Below are 27,846 nucleotides of genomic sequence, written 5' to 3'. Positions count from 1 at the left end.
GGTGAATATGTAGGCTTTGAGATTTCAAAGAACTCATCAGACAGAATTCTATGAAATGCAAAACCTTGCATAGTCCTACACCAAGTTCCAATCCAACAGTTTTAAAAAAATATGCTCCACGTCTTCCATCCTTTGATACCAATACTATTTCTGTGGCCAACAAAACTGAGAATTCTTAACTCTATGAAAGCTAAACAAATGCTTTGTTCAGTTGCCAGATATTACAAAAATATTTTTAAAGACAAATTATCCCTTTGGTTATGCTGCCTTGCATTTTCAACAAGCAGTTCAGTTCTTTTCGCCAACCACATGGTTGCTGTGTTTAGGACTGAAGTATAATTATTACAAACACAGCTTCTAAAAGCCAAGGCTATTTCAAGCATCATCACAGTTCTCCTCAAAGAAAACATCCCGACTCTTTGAACATCCTGAGTGAGTTTTATTAAGATTATCATTCCTCTGTTACAGAAGATTTTCTGGGCCTGAGAACAAGGTCTTTGACAGAGGCAGCCAGCTCCTGGAGTTCTTTCCGGATTGCCTCTATGCTTTCTTCTGCATTCAGGTTGTTATCCACTGAGTCGTCATCCCCTTGCCCAATCTTCTTATTTTGACTTATCAGCTGTTTCACTACTAACCCCTGGTATTTGACAAGAAGAGAATGCTGATCCTGCAAAATGAAGCAAAATGTGGCTACTAAGAAGGCAAAATGAGCAATTCAAAATCAAACGGTGGTTGTGTTAGTTCATAAAAAAGAACCCGCAGTGAGAAAAGCAACTTCCTTCGAGCATAATTATGATCACATCTCAAAAGAATCAAACCAAACGAGATCTGTTTTAACAGGATTTACATATTGCTTAGTCATCAAAACCTAAGGTGTTCACATAAAATATATACCAAGATTAAATTCACATTTTATAAAAAACGATAACCTTAACATTTCTTCAAAATATACATGAGTGATTTTATTTTTGTCTAATATCAATGGGCAGATCATAAAAAAACTATTTTAAATATTGCATCCCATATTTACAGCTTTCCCTGGAAGACCATTGCACTATAATGTTGCACAGTAGCTGCTTCTCTTAAATTCAGTAGACCACATGCCTAATTTTCTCCCTTGTTATACATAATTCACACACATAGTTCACTGTATGTGCTTAATTAGAATTCTATGTTGTGGAAATTAACTACTGAACCAGTCACAGAAATGTCCACTTCCATCCCTCTGCATGAACGTATAAAATCCTATACATATTCACTCTTACTGATTTCCATACAATTAACTCCTAGAAAGTGTGTACAGGTTTTCAGCCTGTCAATAAAAATAAATAAATTAAGTGGTTTCTGTGAATGCCAGCATTTTTTCAACTTCTGCAAAGAGGAAATTACAGCACTTCTTGGTTTTTTCAGTGTAAGTACCTCTGGGATCTTTGTACTTAAGAAAGTAATGATCTGTGGCACACATCTTCCGGGTGCATGAAGCATGCAGTGTGTTGAGAACTGGAACAGCAAGACTGATGTCAGGTGAAGAACGAGAGCTGGATCTTCTGTGACTTTCAGCTGTTCAATCAGAGCTTGTCTGTGTTGGAACAGGATTTGCCTGAGACAAGAAACAGGATGTATGATGAGAAAAGGTTTTTACCTATGGTGAATTAATCTGTAAGACAATGTTCCTTGAAAGTAAAAGTTTTGGACTTGGACCATAGTTCAAAACTATAGTTCCACTATCCTCTTCTGGGAGGCCATAACCAGAAACTCTCACCTTCCCAGTTTGTATGATCTAAGGCCTTTTAGAGTGGATGGGATGTTTTTAATGTTTTCTCTCTCCCCATTCCCGCTTTTAATATATGTACTACTATTGTTTTGAGTTGCCTGTGGCAAAAAAGAAACTAATAAACTTAGTAATAATAATACTAGTACAGTACAAAGATAATGATGGCAGCTTCACAAAAACTTCAAAAAGCTGAATACATTACTATTCTACCCATTAACAGAAATGAAAAACAGCAATTTACTGGTGCATAATATTACCAAGAGGTATAAAGGTAAAGGTAAAGGGACCCCTGACCACCAGGTCCAGTCGTGTCCGACTCTGGGGTTGCGGCGCTCATCTCGCTCTATAGGCCGAGGGAGCCGGCGTTTGTCCGCAGACAGCTTCCGGGTCATGTGGCCAGCATGACAAAGCCGCTTCTGGTGAACCAGAGCAGCGCACGGAAACGCCGTTTACCTTCCCGCTGGAGCGGTCCCTATTTATCTACTTGCACTTTGATGTGCTTTCGAACTGCTAGGTGGGCAGGAGCTGGGACCGAGCAACGGGAGCTCACCCCGTGGCAGGGATTCGAACCGCCAACCTTCTGATCAGCAAGCCCTAGACTCTGTGGTTTAACCCACAGCGCCACCTGGGTCCCTGGTCACCAAGAGGTATAGATGCCATCAAATACACTCATTATACCTTTCTTCTATCATGGAAATCATGGCGGCATATGTGGGTTCCAGGCAGTCTCCTACCCAGGTTCTGACCAGACTTGGCTTAGATTCCGCAAGAACTTCAGGTCATGCATTACTACCATCCCATATATTTCTCCAAATGCTGTTGGAAGTTCCATGAGGTTAAGCGACTCTATTGGACAGATTTAGGAAGCCAAGACTACAGTACAAGAACATTAATTGCTACTGCTTGCAGAATGATAAAGTGCTTCTGGGATGACAATAAATTATGAATACTGCTGTTTCTAGCTAGTTAGCTATGACTCCACCAACTTGTCAATGTGTCTTTTCTCTAAAGTGGGAGCCAGTGTGGTGTAGTGGTGGACTTGTAATCTGGTGAACCGGGTTCGCTTCCCCACTCCTCCACATGCAGCTGCTGGGTGACCGTGGGCTAGTCACACTTCTCTCTGAAGTCTCTCAGCCTCACTCACCTCACAGAGTGTTTGTTGTGGGGGAGGAAGGGCTTTGAGACTCCTTTGGGTAGTGATAAAGCAGGGTATCAAATCCAAACTCTTCTCTTCTTCTTCTTAATGTTAAAGCATCTCCCCATTGGTAGCCACGTGGTAGTAAAACTAACTACCTTTAATGAGGATGAATATGTGTAAACACACTGTTGAAGTATCTTTCTGTATTTTTTAAAGGATGCTGTTTCCAATTCCAGTTTAATAATGTTGAAAGCATTCAATGTCAAATTTAGGACTCATAAGCTGCAAGTTTTTACATGTGCAATATATATACAAGTCTATTTAGAAATAGAACCCATTGTGTTCAATGAGATGGATTACCAGGTAAGTAGGCAGTGGTGTTTTTTTTCTTCAAAAAAAATGTTTAGGGCTACTCTCATTTTCTTACTCATATTGAAATACTGCCCCTCAATGTGGCCAAACTTAAGATTCATAAAATGTTTAGGGGTATACGTATTCCTGCATCCCCCACCCCCAGAAAAAAGCACTGTCAGTAGGTATATGTATTCTAAATATAAAAGGATTTTAAACAGCCACAGAATGAAGTTGTGTAATGCTCCAAGAGACTACAATTTAACTTTTGTCCTCCATAAGCAGTTCCTAACCGTGAAGGATCTTAAATGAGCATATATATTTTTTTGGTGGGGGGAGGCATGGCTAGATACCACCAAGAAAGCTTAGGTCATAAGCAAAAAGCTGGAAAGTATCATTTCTGGAAAATTAACTTACATTAAAACATTTTTATCACCCGATTCATTGGAGCAGCAAGACTAGTTTGCCAGCCATGAAGCAAGGACGTTTGCACCTATCCTTCTGAAAAAGTGATCACCTGTAGAAGCCTATGGAGGGAAACTATGTATTGCAAAAATATTACCTTTCTTTCTTCTTATCACCCTTTTTCACCATAATATCACAAGCTTCTGCAGCAGCATCGAGGCAGGCAACAAACTCTTCTAAACTCTTCAAAAGAAGCAGAACAAAAATAAATAAATAGCAAAGCTATTATCTCCTTTAAATTCAGTGTGAGGTTTTCCACACAGGTTGAGAGAAGCTCACCTAACGTGGACTGTTATGACCTCCTTCTACACACAGAGGTATCTGATATTTTGCCTATATTGTGTCCTCCGCTGTTTCCCCCATCCCTCTTGCTTTTTTCACGCCTATGAATAAAATGCTCACTCTCAGTTTATTTAGCTTACAGTTTGCCTATTTCGAAATTGACTATTAAAGGAAAAGTGAAGAACAAAATCCGTTACTAAATTAAGAATGACAAACCAAATAAAACTACACTTCTTTAGGAGAGTGGGTGCAGATTGGATGCCTGAAACTTACCTTGCCATTCAGAGAAATGTGGAGTTTTGTTAAAGGACCTCTTGTCTCTTCAGATAAAGTACTCAAAATCTTTTTCCTCATCTATTTGAAGAAGTGTGCAAATCAATGAAGGTAATTTTAGATTCCAATGAACAACATGTTTTGGTCAATAAACTTAAAAGAAAATAAGAAAGTAGTCTTAGAAACACTAATCTCCTATGGCAGGGATCAACCTTATTGGGCCTTGTGACATATTTGCAAACCAGAGGAATGGTCACGGGCACCTTGCACACTGCACACACACACACACACATCACATTTAGGCTTGAAAAAAGAGATTTTGTTGCACTGGCCCCAGATAATGGGGTGTTTGTAACCTTCCTGGCAAGAGCCAATTTTCTCCCCACAGCTATAGTGTCCTGGAAGATCACCCCATAACAATTAGGCTCGAGAAAAGCCTTCTGTTGCAGTTAGGCGGGGAGCAATTTTGAAGGGGATGCATAAGAGAAAGGAAAAGAGTAAGCCATCTCTCCCCAGCTGCAACCCCCCACTAATCACCCCTTCTTCATGTCAATTAGACTTTAAAGAAGCCTTGTATTGTTGCAAACAGAAGGGCTCTGTGAAATTTAATTGTGTGTGTACAGTGAGGTCAGTAGGGAGGGTCACAACCATGGGGAGAGTTTATTGTACCTCCATGCCCCCCAAAATGCAATTTGCTTCGAAATAAATCAGCTACAATTGAAGTTTTCTTCTAAGCCTAATTTCAGCAAGGGGAGGCACGTGGAGGCAGGACCCTGTGGTCAGCAGAGAAGGTCTCTGCAGGCACTGTGCTGGAGACCTATGGACAGGGAACAGCCATAGAAAAAATGTCTGTAGGGGTTGTGGAGATCCAAGCTATCTTATAAGCACAGGAACCCATGACCTACCATAGGGTCTAGGAACCAACAGACAGCCAAATGTTCTTGGACTACAACTCCTATCATCCTTGACTACTGGCCATCCTGGCTGGGGCTGATAGGAATTGGAGTCCATCAATAACACCTGAAGAAGTACAGGTCCCCCCTCCCCACCGTCCAGCTCTACAATGAGGGTGGAGGAATACGAACTAATCGCTTTAAGAATCTGTGAAGATAATAGGAAATAGTATCAAGGTACCTCGGTGGTAATGGCAGTGTAGTCTTCTGCTGCCATCATCTGATCAGCAGCTAGGCAGTTGAAGATGAGGTTAGTGATGTCAGTGCAAAACGTCTTCAGCATGTGCTTGGCAATGTTACTTTGAGTCTCATCTGCAAAACAGAATTTCTGCGATTAAAAAGACAATTTGTAAATATTTGCATATTACATTAGCCAATCTAGAGAGGCCTCGGTCTTTTTTCCAACCACAAAGCATCTTTCGCTCTGCTTCCAGCTGCTTTTGCAGGTGTTAAAATGTCCGTGGCATGAAAGACCTGCAAATGTTATTGCAAAGGTCAGACAAGATGTTTCAAACTAGGCCATCTTTTGCTTCAAGCAGAGAAATGAATATTAAACTGACTCCTACAGGCAGTTCTGTGCGGATCACAAATGGTAGAATTCAATGAATATCCACACAAAAATATCTGTGGTAGACAGGGGGAGAAGAATATAAACCAAAGATGTAAAAAGTTTAAGTAAATGGATGGGCAGTATCATCACAGCATTGGTAGGAAATAAAATCCAAGTCAGGGGGTGAAGGGGGAAACTGCCATTCAGCTACTAAGCTTAAAAGCCTGTTGTTGTTGTTCAGTCGTTCAGTCGTGTCCGACTCTTCATGACCCCATGGACCAGAGCACGCCAGGCACGCCTATCCTTCACTGCCTCTCGCAGTTTGGCCAAACTCATGTTAGTAGCTTCGAGAACACTGTCCAACCATCTCATCCTCCGTCATCCCCTTCTCCTTGTGCCCTCCATCTTTCCCAACATCAGGGTCTTTTCTAGGGAGTCTTCTCTTCTCATGAGGTGGCCAAAGTACTGGAGCCTCAACTTCAGGATCTGCCCTTCCAGTGAGCACTCAGGGCTGATTTCTTTGAGAATGGATAGGTTTGATCTTCTTGCAGTCCATGGGACTCTCAAGAGTCTCCTCCAGCACCATAATTCAAAAGCATCAATTCTTCAGCGATCAGCCTTCTTGATGGTCCAGCTCTCACTTCCGTACATTACTACTGGGAAAACCATAGCTTTAACTATATGGACCTTTGTCGGCAAGGTGATGTCTTTGCTTTTTTTTTTTTTTTTAACAAAATTTTATTAGCATTTTCATAATATAACACAAACCCAACCCCACACCTACAAATACAAAAACAAATACAAATACACATAAAGTCAGGATTTTTCTTCTTGCTTATATACCTTACACACACAAAAAAAATTCTAGTTCTGAATCTTGACATTTGACTTCCCCCGCCTTTTCACCTTCGGTTTTAATTCAATATACTATTTCCTTAACAACTTTTTTCTATAAAAAGATTTAACTTTACTTAAAAAAAGAAAACATACTTATCTCGATCTTTGCATTATAACCTAAATCATAACCAAATATTCTTATAGCTAAACTTATTTCTTCTGTCCTTTATCATGCTGCTTTTAACTTAAAATTCAATATCTCCTTGCTTAATTAAAATAAACTTGTAATTAACAGACTTCACACTCCGATTTCGGATACCATGGCAGACCATTTAAATTATACATTTAGTACTTCAACCCACTCCCCCTCTATCCATTGTCTTTTCCTGTCTTTCTCCACAGCCAAATCTCCCTTTGTCTTCCTCTGAGTGTCCACAGATCCAGGCAACGTCCACAACAAACCCAGCATCGAGCCTCAGGGCGTTCCTCATCTCCAATCTGGGCTCCTCCGATTTTTTTCCTCCTTCTTCTTGTAAAAATCTTAATTCCATGTCCCTTGCCCCCGAGCTGCCACCTCGGGGTCTGGATATTGTAAATTTTCCCGTTTCAAGTTCCTTTTCCTGTCGGGTTCGCCCAGCCATTTCAGACCATTCTCCAAGCGCCCCTCCCAGCTCTTTGCCAAGGCTTGATTCCATTGTGTAAAACTTTTGAAAGGCCTCCTCTGTGGAAAGTACATCCTTTTTATGAATAATTCCACTCAAGACCTGTAGTTTCCGATTAAGCAATTCCATCTGCAAGATAGTGAGCATTTCCTCATCCCTTAAATCAGAGTTCGATGCCAGCGCAATCACAAAATCCAGCATTTTAAGAGAGAGGGTGAGTATCAGATTTCAGTTCCTGTCTCTTCCTCCTTTGTTTCAATTTTTTCCCACGACAAACCAAGTCGCCGCCATTTCTCCGAAGCCGGAGTATAAAGACCAAAACTTCAAACGGAGATATTTTTTCCCCAGTTAACCCCCGAAGGGAGATCTCAACAGACTCAGTTTTCAAATTCCAAGTACTTTCTAATGATTGTTGTAGCAGCAGTCACTTAAAGGGTTAATCTCTTTCCCCACTCGAAGGGAGGGAGGCGGGCTGCCTTTCTTCTTTCCCCCAGAGCGTTCCAGGAATACAAAGAGTCAATCAATTACTCACAGCCTCTGGGTTCTTATCAGCTCCTTAATGACAGGTAGAACTTAGACGCTCATCACAGGCTTTGCCGCCGCATTTCCATCCCGGTTGGGGCATGTCCCCTATAGCCCGGCTCCGTCGTCCCTTCACCCCCACTCCCCCTTTACAGGGGGTGCGGGGGAAGGGTTCGGAGCCACAACGGGCACAGCCGGGGAGCCCAGGGTGCGGGACGCTCTTCCCGCACCCCAACCGGAGCCCCGCTATGCGGCTGCAGGGCTCCTGACCCCCGGGATGAACTGGGTGCTTCGCAGCCGAAGCAACCCACGACCACCCATAATGGCGTCCGCCGCCGGAAGTCCGTCTTTGCTTTTTAAGATGCTGTCTAGGTTTGTCATTGCTTTTCTCCCAAGAAGCGGGCGTCTTCTAATTTCGTGACTGCTGTCACCATCTGCAGTGATCATGGAACCCAAGAAAGTGAAATCTCTCACTGCCTCCATTTCTTCCCCTTCTATTTGCCAGGAGGTGATGGGACCAGTGGCCATGATCTTAGTTTTTTTGATGTTGAGCTTCAGACCATATTTTGCGCTCTCCTCTTTCACCCTCATTAAAAGGTTCTTTAATTCCTCCTCACTTTCTGCCATCAAGGTAGTATCATCAGCATATCTGAGGTTGTTGATATTTTTTCCGGCAATCTTAATTCCGGTTTGGGATTCATCCAGTCCAGCCTTTCGCATGATGAATTCTGCATATAAGTTAAATAAGCAGGGAGACAATATACAGCCTTGTCGTACTCCTTTCCCAATTTTGAACCAATCAGTTGTTCCATATATAGTTCTAACTGTAGCTTCTTGTCCCACATAGAGATTTCTCAGGAGACAAATGAGGTGATCCGGCACTCCCATTTCTTTAAGAACTTGCCATAGTTTGCTGTGGTCGACACAGTCAAATGCTTTTGCGTAGTCAAAAAGCCTATGTGTGAAGTATTTCAGGAGTTGCCTCATAGTGTGTTATGAATACTCAGGTGTTCCTTCTGCTCAAACGTACGAATAATTGAAGGGAAGCACTCTTCCTGTACTGGCATTCATATAAAATCCTTAAAAGTTTTTAGTCTTTTAGAGTTCTTTTTGAAATCAGAAACTGCCCAGCAACAATGTGTTAAACCATAAATTCATTCTGAAGATAAAAGGGTGGCATCAATTACTGGAAGGATATATATACAGTACTGAGCAATGAAACTTCCCTTTCCTCCCCCCACGTGTGCCCTGTGCGCTCCCCAAATCTGCTTTAGAGCACTGGTCCTTCAATGGGTGGGCCGGGACCCACTGGTGGGTCACAGCCTGCTCTAAGGCGGGTTGTAACAGGAGTACTGCCACCATGGAAATATATGGTAAAAGATTTGAGAAGCAGATCCCCAAATGCATGTTTAAATGGGAAGGTTGGGTTTAAAAAGCTTGAAGATATTTGCTCTAGTGGGTTGAGGAAACCCTCAGAACAGATTTAAGGTGTGCATGGGGAGAGGGGAGGAAGTTCTGTTGCTGAAGCAGAAATCTAGTGCTACTGGAACTCGTTACCTAGCACTACCTTAGATACAATCCAAGCTGTACCTGTAAAATGCTTTGCTCCTTTTTCAAATAAACGGATATTATTATAGAGGGTGGAAACCTCTTCCTGCAAGTCCTTGATGGTCTTTTTCCTGCTAGCTCCAGAGTAAGTAGAAGTGGAGGACATAAATACTGAACGCACAACTTCCTGATAACTCTTGGTCAAGGGCCTAAAGAAGGGGGAAGAGGGGGGGATATATTAGCAAGAGACTAGTATTTCTCCAAATACTACAGAACCTCCAAACAACAAAATACAGTAACATGCTTTCCTATCAGAAGTTGAAAATTTAAAGCCAAGGGCATTTTAAGAACTTCAGCTGCAACTGGGTTTTTTTTGTACACAACACAATAGCTAGAACAGCACCACACAGGCCACTCATATAGCCTGCCACTGCAGTAGTTAGCAATGGCAGTTGGCAACAAAGGAGGAGGAGTGTGGCCTGTGTGACCGCTTTAAAAATGATTTCTATCGCTGGCTTGGAGCTGCTCTTTGTGAGATCAACAAGTTTCTGCCGCAAACACATCAGAGAAGGGAGGGTCAGCCGGCTATTTCTCAAGGGCCCAACAAGGCCTGTCTTTTGAACTTTGAGCCGCCTGCTTTCATCACACTTGGTTAATATGGGAACCTGGTAACATAAGTCTGCTTGATTTCAACTTCCCTTCCATTTTTTATGGGTTGAATTTTTTTTAGATTGTAGTCGTTGATAGTTACTGCATGTCTTTTATTGATACATAAGCAACTCTGGGAGCCCTTCTGGCTGAAGAGTGGGATATAAATGCTTTGAATGAATGAATGAATGAATGAAGGCCTTGCACGATGCAACTTTGAAATTCTGATTTTTCATTGAGCTACAGGATGCGTTAGGCACTGTTTAAGTCAAAACTGAGATAAATAAATGAAATTACCTTATTAGATGGTCAGCGAGTTCTGTTATAAGCTCTTCAGGACAGTCCCTTACATGTTTTCTTAAAACATCCTCAATCTCTTCTGGTGACAGAAAAGGGATCTCCAGGTGCTTGCTCTTATCTGCAATGACCACGAGAAACATAATTAATACCCTCAATTTACTTGAAATCTCCCCAGTGTAAGAACACAAAATACATTCCTCTTAGTATCAGGATCGGTCAGGCGGGTGAGTGTTGTTGTTTTTTTTTGCAATTCCCCCAAACATCTCTGTGCAACCCCCCCAAAAAAAGCTCAACAACTCTGGGCAATCTCCCCCCGTTTTCTTTATTTGGAGTCCCCAAAAATAGGGGTCGTCTTATACACGGGGGCGTGATATACATGGAAAAATACAGTAATCTTAGAGAAAAAGATAATCATACTAATATATTTGTGTATCTTATAGGAGAATATTTTATTACAAACTCAGAGCAACGGTACTGCATTTACAAAACTACAAGGATTAGGTTTCTATAGCAGAATAAACTACAAACTTGAGCTGCTTGTTTGTGATTCCTCATCACTGTCAGCGTCTTTTCTGCCCTTCTTCTTGGCTTTCTTGATCTTAAATTCTCTGGCATTTCCTCCTCCGCTACTTTTCACACTTCCAGTGCCCTCTGGTGGAAAAACTACTTGATTAGCATGTGAAGTATTACTAAGTCAAGTGATGCTTTGACAAATATAATGAAACGAAACCAAAATCCTTATAAAAACAGAGAAAATAATAACCCTAACTATACTATGAAAGGAAACAGGAGTTACTATACTTGGATACATAATCAAAGAAAGAAAGAGCTAAGAGTATAGTATTTCAATATTTATTCTAATTTCTACTTCATCAGTAAAGCAAACTGATCCTTATGAAAATGTGACTCAGACTTAAATCAAATAAAAGATAATGGTAAAATGAAAGAAAGCAATGTCCACAGCAAGTTCCATAATCAAGATGAAAGGAAATGCATTTAAGCTGACTGACAATGAATTTAACACAATTCAGCAATGCTGAACAGGAAACATTCATGATTACTGTTTGCCTTTTGAACAGAACTATCATCTGCACATTTGATTTCAAATGACCCTCAACCAACTAATCGTAACACTTGGGCTACAACCCTATGCTCACTTTGCCGGGAGTAAGCCCCAATGAACTCAATGGGTCTCATTTCTGAGTAGAAGACAATTCTATAATTGCAATTTGTGAATGTCCCAATCCCATACAACATTTTTTCCTCCACACATGAGCAATGTTCTAACAATAATGTAAAAATCCAAGTGTAATTTTTATTTTGGCATAAAATGGGTACTCTGTTTTGGAAGAAAAGCATTATATCAAACTTTGATAAAGTTTGTTAAGAGCCACTCAGCATAAACACCACCATACAACCACGACTCTGGCTGATCACGTTCAGGCTATTCTAAAAATTCAGTGTAAATAGTTTCTAAACTCTAGCAAATCCTTTTCATCCTATCATTTGTAAAATGAAATTACTCAATTAGATAAATATTCCTTACTTAGACTGCAATCCTAGGCACAGCTTCCTCTGAGCCCCATTGAATAGAGACGAGCTTACTTCTGAGTAAACATGCATCATATCGTGCTATCAGAACACAGTCATTAACATCCTGACCAAAGCCTTATGGTTTGATAAACAGACTACGCAATGGTAACATTATGTATATAAACGTGGGACTTGACATTTGCAATAATTACACATTCGAGGGGTGGGGAATGCTAATAAATAAGATAAGAGAAATGGCTATAAAGACTACACTGGTATAAATTCCTTCCATTTAATTACAGCTTTAGAGTCTGCCTTATATAGTGCTGTCTAGAGAGCTTCTATAGCCACCATGCCCTAGAAAACTCTGTTCTCTTGGGGGCTTTCCCCATCAATATGGATTTCATGCAAACTCAATACTGAGTTCTTACTGTACATGTTAATGTTCTTCCCCACAAACAACTAACCAATGTTTCTCATCGAGTCAAGAGTCTTATGGTGGGCCAAGACTACATAAATAAGTAGTGAGTGGTGGCGATGATGATGATGAGAGAGAGAGGAGCTGTTCTGCATCCCATGTCCAGCTACAAAGTATAATGGCAGAGTTACCCTGCTCCCTCCAACCATCTTTTTCTTTGCATTTCCTTGGGCAGTGAAAACTTGACAGTAGTCAGCAAAGAAGAGAAGCAGTACTCTTTCTTCCCAAAACTTGCATCTCTATTGTCAATGCTGCAATGAGGGAGAAGTCCTGTCATGCCAACAGGATAGCTGCCAAACTAACAAGAAGAAACCGCGGAATCAGAAACCAAGTAACTTACGCCTCCATTTTCTTACCTGCTGCTTTCTTTCTTCTTTCATCTTTCTTGTCTTTTTTACTTGAAGAAGCATTTTCTACAAATGCAGACTGCTTCAGGTCCTCTTCTGTGATTAAGTGCACAGGGTTATTTTTCATCTCCTAAAATGAAGATCATACATGCACCTGTTCATGTGAGATGCACTGGAACGTACTGCAAATCCTTAAGGTTTCTGATACTATTTGCCCTCCTGTTTAGCATGGACATAATGTCTCAGAAACTCTTAAGAGAGTGCAACACATTACAGACACATACGCAGCTAATAACTGCATGAGGTATCACATTTGTCAGGTTTCAGCACAACACTATTACCTTAAACTTTGACACTATCCACTGAGCTATGCTGGTTTTGATAGGAAGAAGATATGCAAGAAATATAAACAGAATAATCCCATTTTTTGCTATTTTACTTTGAAATGCAGCAACATATCTCAATTTTTTTTTGTTGTACTCTCACCTAGAAATAATCACTAGACCACCTTTCCTTGCCACCTGCTGTTTTGTTCTTGATTATCACAGTAGGAAAGCCAAGAATCTGGCAGTGACTGGCTTCAGATATGAAATATGGACAGACATATTCAAGGAATATGAGCCAAATGTGATGGCATCCCAATATTCTCCCAAAATGTGTTGCACAAACCTTATAAAACAAAGGCATCATTTTTAACTATAAGCAAAACTAAATGCAAAACCCAAAGATGGGCAATGCTGATTCCATGGGTGGGCAGTTCATCTCAAAGACATAAATACACCATTAATATGTGCTAAAGCCAGGCTTGCACAACATGTGACCAATGAAGCTGAATGCAGCCCACCAGCCAGGGATTGTTTTATCAAGGGCTCAATGCATATATTGATTTTGCCTGAATCAAACTGCAAAGACAGCTGGGGAAGGAGAGAGCACCTGACAGGCCACACTGCATTACTGGTGAGCGGCACTCAGTTTGGTCGGCCGTAACTCATGCAGTCCTTTTCGAAAACAAACCTTTTCAGCTTTCTGGTGCATCAGGTCACTAAACAAATCGGCACAGCTGTTGATAAATTTCTCACTGACTACATTAGTGTCACCAAAGACCAGAGTTGAAGGTTGTTTACTGAAGGATCTCATCACTTGCTGGAGCAACATGCTGGCATCTTCTACGGAGAATGAACTTGGAAGAAGAGGCTAGGAGCAAAGAAGCAAAGCCAAACGAAAACCATCACATTTTTATTTATTGTTCAGCCAATTGGCTACAATATATACAAAGTTGTTTGTATAACTACCGTATATCGCGGCGTATAAGACGACTTTTTAAGCCCGAAAAATCTTCTCTGAAGTCGGGGGTCGTCTTGTACGCCGGCAACATCATGCGATGTGACCCGGAGTTCCGCCCCGCCACTGGCTGCATGGAGCCTCTCCCCGGCGCTCCAGCCGCAACCGCTGCCTCAGCCGCCATGGAGCCCGGGCTGGGCGTGGGCGGCAAGCGCGGAGGCTTCCTGTGCGGCGACGGGGAGCTTCTCCCCGCTGCCCCAGGCGTTGCTGCCGCCGCCTCAGCAGCCATGGGGGCCGCTGTGCGCTTGGGCGGCAAGCGCGGAAATCTCCTGTGTGGCGCGGGGGACGCTCTCCCCGCCGCTGCCGCCGCCTCAGCAGCCATGGATCCCGGGCTGGGTGAGTATACCCCAAACTCTGTTTTTTCACATAAAAAGTTGGGGGGTCGTCTTATACGCCGAGTCGCCTTATACGCCGCGATATACGGTACCATGCATGATATTCATATCCTGGCACAGAATTTAGCAGTCCTGAGACATTTTTTTTAAAATGTTGCTAGTTTTTACAGCTGCAAGCAAAGGTTTGAAAGGTGTCTGAACGATGCCGGGTGAAATCTCTAAAGTATGAGAAGTGAGGTGGGGATTTACTACCCCGGATAACTTCCTGCACCAGAAAATAAATTATGCACATCTCTCCGCATTGACTCAATCTGCAGAGTTGATACTCACTGCAGAAATCAGCTTTAATAAGGTGCAGAATTTAGGTTACCTTGATGCAAAATCCTGTCTGTCTACTCATTTAATCTTTGTCTTGTGTTAGAAAGATGAATAGGTGGATGAATGTACAATCCAAAATCTTTAATAAAGAGGATTTTTTAAACCCAGAAAAACTGAAAATGTAAGGATGACATTGAGAGAAGGGAGGTTGGGAAATCAAAAGCTTTTTGACAAAATAAAAACTTTACAGCTTTTTGTATAGTGTCAAAGCTGTTTCAAGCTACTTGCCATGTTTGCATTAAAATAATGTACAAATTATTTGATAACAGGAGTCTGTGCCCTCTGCCTGGATGATGACAGATAAATATGTAATTACTTGTTTCTAGGGAACTTTGCTAGAGCTTGTTGGGAAAATTATTACTGCCACTTTGTACAAAACTGGTTTCTATCTATCTGGACAAAAATGCTGCAGTCATCTATTGCAGTGAAGCAACTGTGAGCTAAAGTATGTCCACAAATCTACAGGCAAGTGGTGTGAAGAATTTTAAGCTGGAATTACAAAATGTTGTAAAACACACAAGTGTATTAGAGTTAACCTGTGAATTCAGTTAGTGACTTTATCACTCTCTTTCAGAGCTGCCTGGGCCATAATTTATTTCCACTTCCAATTTTTCACACTACCTTTGGTAAATTAAAAATGCATGTGGCACCTATTTGGAGGAGTAAATATGCTTTCAGTCTTCAAAACTCTATAGCTTCCCCCCACCCCCACCCGATAAGCCACTTTTGGATAAATGGAATACAGGAATACGTACTGTCTATTGAGACATAAAGCTTGATAGCAAATCTTTTTTGTTTAAGAACTAAAGTCCCATCTACAAAAATAGCACCTCAAGCAGTATTAGATTCTGCCACATCAACCCTAAGCTCTTGCTCAATATTGATTTGGCAGAAATTATGCTTTGAAATTAGGGCTTAATGCTTCTCAAGCTGGAACAAGTGAGACTAGCAAGTGATGACCTTTTAACTGCCATGTCCTTGCAAATTGCAGTAATCACTGCTTTAAATCTGTGGTGTATAATTTTCCTCTGTGAAACTGTATAAAATAGTCTCTGTTGCCACACAGGAACATAGGGAGCTTCCTTATATAGACAGGTCCATTTGGTTCTGTGCTGCTGGCAGTGACTGGCAGTGGTTCTTCAGAATCTCTAACAGGGTATCTATCCCCCATGACCCCATCAGGAAATGCCAAGGATGCAGCACAAGGATTTCCCTTGTGTGATGGAACATTTTCAAGTCTCTTACCCCAAACACCCTTTAAATGTGCTCAACTCTCAGGAGATTTGGGGATGATGCATAGTGTGCATGAGGGGGGAAAGCTCCTCGTGCTAGTGCAAAAAGTTCAGTCATGACCTGTGTTGCATCACTGAGCTGTGACCCCTTTTGCAAAATAAAGCCAACGGAAAGAAATGAAAAGCAAAGAGCATACCGCTATATCCACCCACGTCCCAGAGCTGATGGCTTCATCCACGGAGGCCTCCACTTGATCCACAATTTCCTGACCAACACAAGATGATTTCAGAAACAAGAGCTGCAAGGACTTGTACCTTTTCTTTATGTAGTTCACAGGGTCTGGGATGCCAAGTCTGGACAATGCATCAAATTCTACAAAATTACAAAAAGTCCTTGACTTTGAAGAAAACTAAACCAAAACAAAACAAAACAAAACTGGGGACAATGGGCTAGACATCTCTTGGTGGACACTAACCACCCTCTTCACAGCCCCTCTGTGGCTTTTGTTTCTGCTCACTCTGAAGCGGTAGGGAACCCAGGAACTGGTGTTTGTGTGCTAACTTGGTAAAACTTGTCAGGTGGGCCTTCCACAAGTTTGCTCACTATACCACTCCCCAATAGGAGAAGCTGGCTAGCCTCCATTTCCCCCAATACAACGGCAATAGCTTCACTGAATGGAATAACGAAGAGTTGGGATGGTCTTGTCCATTCCCTGCTGTCCTGTCATGTGTGGATTGCCATGTGTGGATTAAAGAGGGACTAGGTCTGCTCTTCCAAACCTGCCCATTACCAAAGCTTACAGCTTCATCCAGGCTCAAAGGAGGAGCTCAGGAATTTGTCCTTCTTCCAACCCAGGAACTATACTAGGGAGCAGGGGGTGGCGATGTTCTGCACTGCATTATCTCCTGCACTGGTGATGAGCAGTGGAGGCTGGTTATTAAGGGGAGGGGGGTGCTGCCCCACAAAACTCAGTCAGCCCCCAGCTACTTGTCTTCTTACTTCCAGCCAGCACAGAGGCTGGCACTGACTGTCAGCTTTCTCCTCCTTAGTTTTAGTGTCGCCCTTGTAGAACTCAGGAGGGAGGAGGAGGAGGAAAAAACAAGAATTGGCTCTGTCAGTTATTGGCTCTGCCTAATGTTAACCTCCCTGCCCTACCAGTTTCAATAGGCACCAACCACTACTGATGAGGAAAAGTGGGATATATGAGGGTCAGAGGGCGGGGGGAGATCTCTCAGATATATGCTTCTCTTGACCAGTAACTTTCAGAAAGAAGTTTGTTCAAAAGGGGTAAGTTACCTAAATAACCATTTTGCTTGAAAAATGAATCCACCCAGTTGCTCTGTGTTCTGGAGTAGATGTCAGGGATAAACACAGCCTTATCTTGCCTTCCACCAACCACTGTGCCTTTCAAACGTCCAGTACTAACAAGTTCTTCCAGCATAGCTGGGAAAAGAAACAAAGCAGCCACAGCATTAGAAATATTTATGAATATGTGATTAAAAATACAGGGATTACAGCCACAACTCAGAGGGATGTATGCAGGCCTATATTTCTTCTGGGCAAGTTAATTAATTTAAACGCACAGACACACCTAGATAGATAGATAGATAGATAGATATTAAACTGTTCTCCTCTCACCTGCTTCCTGTAATACAGTACATTATATATTAACAAGTGGGAAGAAGTCACAGGAAAACAGCTGTTTCTTCAGCACAGTCTCAGCAGACATTTGCAGTCAGCAACAGTGTGTGCCATGGATTCTTTTTACCATTATTTACATTTTTGTGGGTGGCATGTCTTATTAAAACATTAAAAAAGAAAGAAAAACATCAGCTTTGTTTGCCTGATTCGTACATGGGGTGTTATACACTAGTGTTGAAGAAATAATAATAAATTATTTGAATGCATGTATTTAATACGGGCTTCATTTAGTTACTGATTTTCACTTTAGGTTGCAACGAATTAATTTAATTAAGATATTCTTATTTAGGACAAGGAAAATCTATATGTTGAAGGTGTGGGCAGCCAGAAAACTGTTGGCCAAAATAAATGCAAACTATATTAAATGATAGTGAACAGGAGGAAGAAACAAGAATGATGTGTAGTAAGCAAGAGCTGGAATAGTTTAGGTAGTGCATGCTAAGGACTGCAGAAGTATTTTGGTAATGAGGCAGGGTTATCCCTATAAGGCATGTCAGGCAATGCCAGAACTGTTTAACTGAAACTAGCTCAGCACAGACCACACCTCCTGTGCTGGTGCCGCAAAACAAAACAAAACAAACAAACAAACAAACAAACAAACAAACATGAAAGATGCATTTTAATGGGTCAGTTGCACTTTGCTTTTGAAAGAAGAAAAAGGTAGGCAAGCTTCAAACCTTATCATAATTGCCTCTTACTTAACACTTTCTGATATTAATTACAAAAAAACATCAGCATTAAATAAGTCTGAACAAAACTCACAGTAAAGCAGATGCTCCTGAAATCCATGCCGAGTTATTAGGTTAATTATTGGTGTAGGTCTGAAGAGAAAAATGATATATATATAAGAAACCAGGACACTCATACATAAACACTTTGGGCAGGATTCAGCATCTGTGAAAATCACCCCTTGGTTGTCCTGATCAATTTGCCTATCAGCAAAAGCCCTGTGGAAGGACTTCCATGTGTGCAATGGTACTTCCCCCGCTCCTTCCCCCATGCACAACCAAATTTGGTTTTGGGGGGCTGGGAGATCCCCCATAAAAGCACATGGGGGATCCTTCCACATGGCAAGCCAAAATGTTTGTCCTCATGGAACCATCGCCTTAACACAACAGTGAATCCCTCATTAAATATCTTTATTTATTCCACATCAAACACCAAGTTTGTGAATACTGGAATAAAATAAATTGCTATTTTCTACTTCATAAACAGAATACTGTTAGAATATGTTATGCAATCACCAATGCCTTTTGTTTCCAGTTTTTTCACTGCTAAAAGGTAAGAAATTTGTGGAGCTTTAGCAGGGAGGAAACGTTTAAGGATGGGACTTCAGCAGCTGCGTAAAGATTTGGAATTTTTTATCGGAAAAGTTGGAGCATGTCCAACTTTTGTCTATTTATGGGAGCAGATTCTTTGATGAAAAGCCAGAGCCAAAGAGATGCAGTTACCATTGCAAGGTAATTAAAACAGTTAAGTTTGCTCTGGAAAATTTAACCTTGCTTTTATGCAGGAAGTGTCTGCATATCTCACACAAGGGGCAGATAATCACAGCTGTTTATCCCAAAACAGAAATGTGTCTTTCAATTTACCTGGTAATGGCAGTGAACAGACCACGGATACGGGCCCGATGCCGTGTGACAAATGCATCTGTGAAAATCACCCCTCGGTTGTCCTGATCAATTTTCCCATGGATAATTTTGCCCAGGCGGATGGAAAATGCCTGAGAACATAAACACAGCAATTAACCGGAAAAGCTATTTGACGTTGCACTGTTTTTACATTTTGACTTTATGCTACTTTTAGCAGGCTTTTAATACGTGCATGTGGATTCAGCCTTGAGACAGGATTTGATGTTAGACTACAACCAACCATTAATCCACCACTGCTTCTAGGTACAGATAAGAGAACTTGAATGCTCAGGAAGACAATTAAGCCAATGTATAGAGCCTTACATTCCTGCTTACTATCATGGGACTTGATAGTAAGGAAGCTCTGAAGTATGGAACACATTATAGCACTAGGATTAAGTTTTTGCAGCTGATGGATGCCTCCACCTCTGTAGTCCTACTGGTACATCCTGAACAATACTCAATGGATTCAAGAGCGGTTAAGTGTTTCAAAAAATTGTGCAACTTGGCATTATCCTTCTGCTTGAATCTTTGGCTGTGCTCTGTGTCCCATCTGTCAATGGCAGCAGATTTCTAAAACCTTTGGTCTGCATTCTTTTATTTATTTATTTTATTTATCTTATTTATTCTAAAACATTTCTATGCTTAAAAATGAAGGTCTTTCTGGCAAAACGCCATTTAAGAGGTAGAAAGGCGGGCTTTCCAAGCTTGGCCATAGTTCCAGGGCCCTAATCAGATACATTTCAAAGATTGTTGGAGACAGCCAAGATGACTCACTTAAAGATCTTAATAAGCCTTGTATGCAACCCTGAAATCTAACATAAAAGGTGGCATGTTTTAAAACAAATGTTATAAATGAATGAATGAATGCTACCCCTAAGCCAAATGCTCTAATGTTATTTCAGAGCCACCTCCTGATATCAGAGTCTTGCAGGAGGGAATGTTGAATGAATGGAAGATTGGGGGCCAAACAGGGAGAAATCCTTGAACTGCTGCTGCCTTATTGATGAAGCTGTGAAGTGGAATCCTGCTGTGTTGTTGTTTTTTATAGCAAAACAACAGCAGCAACAACAACAACATGATGTCCAGAAGGCAGGAATCGACACCTATCATTCTTACATAGAAATCCATGTAAGTACTGAGAAAAAACATGTCATGTGGCTGATCTCTGACCAATTTTGAAGTATAATTAAGGTTCTTGCATCAAGATTCTAAGAACTCTTGTGCAAAACAATATGCACTTCAGTGATGGAATACCTGAAGTTGTACCAGTATCAGATCACACACAATTACTTGGTGCTTTGTATGCACTACTGATGTAAATAGGTTCTCATGTGTAAATAAGACATAACATAGCCCATTTTACTTCTTGAGGCCCTTTCCAGTGCTCCCATTCTGCTAGTACAAGGGACTTGTGTTTGCAGAACAGAACTTTCCCCATTCCTCCTCTGCCTGCAGCCCCCTGCATGCCCTCAAAATAAACTCTGGAGTTGGGGGACCCCAGAAAAAAAATTGGGATGAACACAGGGGGAGGGAAGAAATGCAAGTGCTATGCAGTGTTGTAGCTATGAGGGGGGACGTAGGGTGAAGCCTCCAGAGGGGCACCATTGAGGCTCCCAGCCTCTCTCTCTCTCTCTCTCTCTGTGTGTGTGTGTGTGTGTGAGAGAGAGAGAGAGAGAGAGAGTGCCAATGCGTGGGTTGGTGTGCCCAACTAGGTTTTTAACCTATGTGAAATAAAGCCTAGTTTTGCTCCTGGTGCTATGGATACCATCCTTATTTTCCTGGTATGTTAATTTAGGAAAATGCATTTCTGCTCATCTGGCTGCAAACCACCACATTAGGGAATCAACAAACACTTCCAATTTCTATAGCAAAATGGTCTGTGCTAACCAATGACTACAGATCTTAGAATTATTTTTGTCTTTTCAGAGAATCTTACTGAAGTAGTGTTCCTTTCTTATACTTGAAAGGACTGCTTCACTTCCCTATTATTAGACACAGTGTCTGCCAGGAAATTAGATTCAATACTGCAATCACAGTATTTAGAAGTAATAAGCAAATTAAAACCATGTTAGACTTTAAGTACCATAAGACGTTGTCAAACTTAGATCACAAACTAGTGCATTTGATACTGGAACTTATTGTCATAATAGTTACGAGAGGTGAAATATCACATGCTTTAGTGAAAAGTTCTCCATTTTCATATTAATTACCTGCTTCAAGAAATCTCCAGGAAGATCATATGCCTTGCACAAATCAGATACTTTCACTTGCCCAGATTCCTGTAACTTATCATTTGTTTCTTCTGCTATCTGATCCAGGTAATTCCTAATATTGAAAAAAAAAGTAGTATAAAATTCCAAATTTGCCTTGTGTGCCATAACATTATTTGCTTTTAGTAATCCTATATAATCCTATATAGTACTACAGTGGTACCTCTGGTTATAAACGGGATCCATTCCAGAGGCCCGTTCGTAATCCGTGACGTGCGTAACTTGAAGCGCTGCGTCTGCGCATGTGCGCGACGCAATTTGGCGCTTCTGTGCATGACGTCATTTGACACGTCTGCGCATGTGTGAACCCGGAAGTAACGTGTCCCGTTATTTCCGGGTTCGGCACGTTCGTAACCCGTGTTGTACGCATCCTGAAACATTCATAACAAGAGGTACAACTGTATATGAAAACATTAAGTGTATGCTGCGTCTACTACGAACTTTGTAAAAGATGTGATCATTCTCCCTCAAACAGAAGTTACCATTAGTTTTCATGTTTTACAAAACTGATAAAGCAAATATAATTCTTCATAGTGTTCTGTAGCTTGATATTATCTCCTATGAAGCTCATTTCTAAAACTTATAAAGATCGTAGGCTGATATTGGCGTTTAAACTGAACGGCACCCATATCTGGTATCACAGCAAACATATGGTGAGTAGTCCATGTCAGCAATAGAACACTGCATAAATACTAGATACAAACTGAGATTTAATCTGGTTGTCATTATATATAGGTAATTTGCCCAAAGCCCATTTAGTCCAGCATCCTAATTCTCACAGCTGGGAACCAGATTCATATGGGAAGCCTGCAAGCAGGACCTGTGTACTCCCCATTTGTTCTTTCCAGCACCCGATTCTTAAAGGTGATACACATTACACTAAGTAGTAAGAGTTCCTTGCACACTGACTCTCTCTTTCAAACGAACCCAGAGGGCAAACTACTTGCTACTGATGCTAAGGATTCTCATCCATCTCCTCTACACACACTGGGCATAAAAGGGACAAAAAGCCCCCTCCTTTTAATTTCCAGAGTTTTTTCTGTCTTTGTCTCAACAGTAATGAGGAGAGATTAAAAGCTTTCCTTTGCATTAGCGAGCATAAAACAATAAAGTGATTCTCAAATGTTTGTATGACTTCAACTGCTCAGCTTGTACAAAAGCAGTGGAGGAGTACATTCTCAGACACAATGCATAATTACTGGCTTCCATTTCCTCATTCTGGATTAATCACATCTAAAAGCCCATTACACATTTACACAGCATTTAATCACTCTTGAAAGCACTCACTCATCTATAAGCTGCCCCAATACTAGTTGAACTGTTCGGTCTGATTTGACAAGGTCATTAGCTCGGTTTTCAATATGGAGCAGATCTACATTTACTACCTGCAGGGGGGAGAAACAGGTTAGCATCTAGAATTCAAATCCATCATCTACTGTTAAAATGATATACTTTCAAATTCACAAACCATTACACACTAGCTACTTTTCAATAATTCAGATACAGGTGTATCTTAACTGAAAAGGAAAATGTGATATTGGAAAGGAAAATAGCAATCAAGACAAGTTAACACACAATGTAATAAAATGTCTAATTGTTATGAAAAGCTTCAATTTAGCTGAAGCTTTCAGATGGAAAAAGGTTAGCAGAAATGAAATATTAATTTCCTGACTGTCTCAGCGATCAGTCAGTTATTTGTGCATACTGTGACATTTAAAAAGCCCAACTTCCTTGATAGGCTAAAACAGGCTTCAAAAATTAAAACAGTGTGATGGGGTGCTTATGTTGATGAACAGTGTGATTATGTTGCTCCCATTCTCTGTAATTTTATAATAATATATAAAATTACAGAGAATGTTTATATATTATTATAAAACTACAGAGAATGGGAGCAACATAATGGAACCTACAGAGACACCACAGTTAGGAAAAATGTTAGTAAAAATGAAATATAGGTTAGCAGCTAAGTGTTTATACTCTACTCCAGAGATGGGGAATCTCCAAGACACAGGACAATTTGGCCTGCCAAGTCTTTTCCCCAAAACATGCCCACCCAGCGGACATTACTGGTGGGTGGGTGGACAGGGTTTAATGCCGCACTGGTTGTGCGATCCTGTAACAGGTAAGCAGGATTTAATCTCCACCAGTCAGCTAATTGCAAGATTGCAAGACTGGGGACTTAAAAGGGAAGTGGGGGACCCACCCATACACTATTCAGTAACTATTTAGGTTTCCATACGCTACCCACTTACCTAGGAGTAAGCCTCACAAATGAGACTTATTTCTGGGTACAAAACCATTAAAAACAAATGTATATTTCAAATTGGCCCAATTAAGCACAGATAAAAAGAAATAAAAAGTATTTATGCTTAAAGCAAATTACCTGTTGCAAATCAACAATGTTTACACGACCTATCACAAAAGAAAGAATTTATTAACCAATAGATTTTAATGCATAATATAGAAAGTCATAGACACAGGAAGTACATTTTTATGAACTGTTTTATTACTCTTTACATTGTGATTTGAAACTTCCAGCCTGGTTTTATGCATGTTGTCTTTGAACTAACCCTGCTTGCTAAATGGAATTTACTACCATGAAGTGTGAATAGGACTTCCTTTATACATAATTTCCCCAGCATAGTTGCAACTGCCTCTAAGTTTCTTGCATATTTGTCCAATTACAAGTACGGTAAAGGAATCTACACATCCACATGGAAGAAAGTCATGCCACTTGTGTAGAAATCTTTACACATACCTGGACCAGCATGATGTTAACTATAAAGGTGGTGGCAGCAGCAACATCTGGAATAGCAAAGAGTATTTTGCAGGCACGCTCGATCTTCCATGCACACTAGTACCACAACTTACGTCAGTGGAGAGACACCTTTCAAAAAAGATCTATACATGAAAGTGCCCCCGCTTTGAAATGAATTTGGAAGAGCTTGTGAAAAGAGTTGTGTGCTCATCAAAGTGCACAAGAGTTTGTATCATTTGCAATATGGTAAACTCCACTGTCTGTAAATCGGCATAAAGAAAAAGATTTCTGTTGATGAAGCCTGCTGGTAGCTAATGCTTTGTTGTTAAACTAAACAAACAATGGCATGAAAAACCCAAAAGGCCCAGACATTTGCCTTTATTCCTGTACTCAGCATGAAAGGGATGCTACAACTTTGGATATCAGCTGATACTTGCCAGGAAGAAAGCTCCCTCAATTATTCTTTTCCTCATACTCTAAGAGTTTAATTGTTACCAGCAGTGGAACACCTACTGTTCAAACACAATCTTGAGTGAGGAAACGGGCAACTTCCAAAATGGGGAAAGAGTTCATTTAAAAAAGAAAAAGAAAACTGTGCCAGGGTGTGGGTGGTGGTGGTAAGAAACCCTTCTTCTGATTCAAACCCATGCCTCTCATGGGGGCTTTTTATGAAAAATGCAAAGGGATGGAATAGCTAATCACAGTTTGGCTCTTACTCACCTTTCAGACAAGACCAGACAGCTTTGTAAATACAACTGAATTATCTGCTACAATCCTGTCTCCAGTTTCAGCAAATTGTGCTTGCAATTCCACATAAAAATATCCTACATACTTCTCTGCAGTTCCTTCTAAATGATAAATGAACACCGAGTATTCCAAATTCAGCAGCAGCTTGAGAGGTAAGTGGAATGACATAGAGGCTGCAGTCCTATACCCACGTATCTGGGAGTGAAGCCTATTGAACTCAATGGAACATAGTTCTGAGTAGACATGTATGGGACTGCAATGTAAAGTTACATAACATTACCATTATCAGATGAGCCCTGGGTCCCTTCCAAGCTAGGATTTTGCCACTAGCAGTTTGGATAATCAGAATTGCTGCTTTTGTTTTTCACCCCACCCCTAGCTGATGTTGAAGATATGTCAACAGGAGTATCTTTCTAATGGTTATTTCACTTCAGCGAGTCCATTCGCACAATGTAATAGTGTTAGAATCATGACCCTCAATGGAAAGGATACATGTTTCTATGTATTTTTATTTTCCCAAAGCAAATTACCTTTAAAGTTTCTTTCTCTGTAGTTAACCTTGTAAACATATTTAGAAATAATATTTTTACACACTTACCACCATGAACATGAAGTTCATCACGTATCTCTCTGCTAATCTGTGCAGGAGTAATATACTCTTTTCCATCAAGAGTATGCACCACTTCCAGCTGTTTTTCAGCAATCAACTTAGAAACGATCTCTATGCAATTACGTTCCGACAGTCTGCATACATAAAAGAACAGCAAAACACCTTGCATGAGATCCTGACAACTTGATTTTAAACAAGTGCTATTTCATTTCGAAGACAATCTGGAGAAGCTTTAGCAATCTATTTATGCCACAGAAATTTTCAGTTAAGACAAGCGTTTCTGACAGATCAACAATACAATCAAATTATCCCTTAATGCTCTGTCTTACTGCAAACAGAAAGCAGAAAGGTGAGTTTCACTGCCACCACACCAAGCTTACAGGTTAAGCAGGGATTCTAATCAATATTAATAAAACTGGGAGCGTTACTAGGGTTCTGTACTCCATATTAACTGGTGCAAAACACACAAGAAAGTTTTTATTGGGGCTGATCAAACTTTGTGGAGCTTCATATATACTGATTTCCAACAGCTTTCTCCCTGCACCTTAGATTCCAAGGCATTTCCCAAACACCAGAATAGCAACTTGTAGGTACATTCGACACTGATGTTTAATTCAGTTTTCACAGAATTATTGCAGATTTTTTTTATCTTCAGTAGATTGTATCAGAACTTGAAATGTAACATTGTATTGTGTTTTTGGATAATACTGGTTACCATTCTAAATGGACTGACACTAACGGACATCAGTGGATCTTTTTTGCAGCTAAATGGAACAGAAGTTTGTATTGTGTTACCGGGTATATGGTCATTCCACAAACAAAAGCAATTGCCGGCCTGATCACAAGCTCACAAAAAAACCTGTCTGCTAATTATTAGACCTTGTGGACTGCCATGGGCTTTTCAGTTTTATATTATTATGTTAAAATATAATACAAAACAGTATGCAGTAATACATATTCTGAAAATGTCCAAACATGTATGTTGAGTCACTTTCTTAGTTCTGTTCTCATATTCAACCATCATCACAGTAATCAAAGGTCCAATACAGTTCTTTAAAAATGGCAAAGCCTGCTCAAATAAGCACTTTGACAAAACTGCCAGAAATGATTTTCAGGTGGCCCAAGAGCATAGCTGTCAACTTTCCCTCTTTTTTGCGGGGAATTCCCTTATTCCAGCACCGTTTCCCATTGCAAAAAAATGGCAAGTTGACAGCTATGGCCGTTTCCCAATGCAAAAAAGAGGAAGGTTGACAGCTTTGCCCAAGAGTTACGCTTTTTGTGCTTTCACAGCAACATTGCAGGCTGGGTTTTACTGAGCTGGTGCAGTCCTTTAGCTTTACATGCATCTTTAAAAGACCTACAAACGTATTACTGTACTGGGATGAAACTTCCACGGACTTCATGAGGAGCAGGCCGAAAGCTTATTCCCCAGACAGATATGTCAGGAGCTACAAGACCCTTTTAAGTGCTTCTGCTGCAAAGCAGGCCGACACAGGAGACCGATACCAGGAAAGGCCTCGGGCGCTTGTTCAAATGTTAAATGCACGGGGAACCTGTTGACACTTTTGCAGGGTGCGTGGGAAAGGGCAGCAGAGAGCAAAGCACGGATTCCCAGGGCGGACAGGGTCGCTGCTGCTGCTGCTTCACTGGATCCTATGCCTTTGGCAGCACTCAGCAGTACCTTTAGCAAATGAGTGACATTTTTCTCTAGGCCAGGAAAAGCTCTAGCCCCGCTATGCTGTATTTCTGTATGCCAAGGTTGTTAAAAGCAGAGCACGTGGATGAAAACAACAACGACAACAGGCAACCCTACTTAAGAGCATATTACGGCACTAGGGTGAGCAGAGACCCCCTTCCCTGCTGAAGGGCCGCGCCGCTTCTAGGAGCATTACGGGTCGCGGCGCAGAGGGACGCCGTTGAAGCGGCTGCTGCTGAGCACGGACTGAAGGAGCCTCGGGTTCGTCGCGCGAGAAACCGTGGAAGGAGCGACATTCGTCCGCGCGAGGGGGGCTCGGCTCCTCCCCTCCCCGCCCCCCGCCCCTCACCTCTGCGTAGCCTGGGCGAACTGGGCGGATTGGAACTGCTGGGACAACTTCAGGATCTCTTCCCAAGTAGCCGCCATGGTTGCCCCGCGTCCGAGGAGGGGGCGGGGAAAGGGGGGGAGGAGGAGGAGAAGGC

General features: G+C 41.2%; 1 protein-coding gene across 1 annotated transcript; it reads right to left on the bottom strand.

Moving 5' to 3' along the window:
• Positions 1-418: 418 nt before the first annotated feature.
• UFL1 (UFM1 specific ligase 1) lies at positions 419-27,846 on the bottom strand. Its single transcript, XM_033143454.1, has 19 exons — positions 27,714-27,846; positions 25,657-25,802; positions 23,937-23,965; positions 22,841-22,938; positions 21,494-21,608; positions 19,242-19,372; positions 18,412-18,470; positions 17,245-17,391; positions 16,145-16,320; positions 13,676-13,855; positions 12,671-12,791; positions 10,832-10,954; positions 10,301-10,421; positions 9,398-9,564; positions 5,418-5,548; positions 4,284-4,364; positions 3,826-3,911; positions 1,420-1,600; positions 419-667 (listed from the first exon to the last, which is right to left on the bottom strand). Exons 1-19 carry the CDS (start codon positions 27,788-27,790, stop codon positions 452-454), a joined length of 2,385 nt encoding a protein of 794 aa, XP_032999345.1. The 5' UTR covers positions 27,791-27,846; the 3' UTR covers positions 419-451.

The sequence above is a fragment of the Lacerta agilis genome, chromosome 3 (assembly GCF_009819535.1).
Source record: "Lacerta agilis isolate rLacAgi1 chromosome 3, rLacAgi1.pri, whole genome shotgun sequence".
Classification (NCBI taxonomy): domain Eukaryota; kingdom Metazoa; phylum Chordata; class Lepidosauria; order Squamata; family Lacertidae; genus Lacerta; species Lacerta agilis.
This window is presented reverse-complemented; position numbering and strand designations above follow the sequence as displayed.

Excerpts from the sequence above, each read along its gene's own strand:
- UFL1 (XM_033143454.1), bottom strand. The coding sequence starts at position 27,790 with ATGGCGGCTACTTGGGAAGAGATCCTGAAGTTGTCCCAGCAGTTCCAA. Across the intron at positions 25,803-27,713 it reads TTCGCCCAGGCTACGCAGAG|ACTGTCGGAACGTAATTGCA; the intron begins GTGAGGGGCGGG and ends TTATGTATGCAG. Across the intron at positions 23,966-25,656 it reads TGAACTTCATGTTCATGGTG|GTCGTGTAAACATTGTTGAT; the intron begins GTAAGTGTGTAA and ends CTTTTGTGATAG.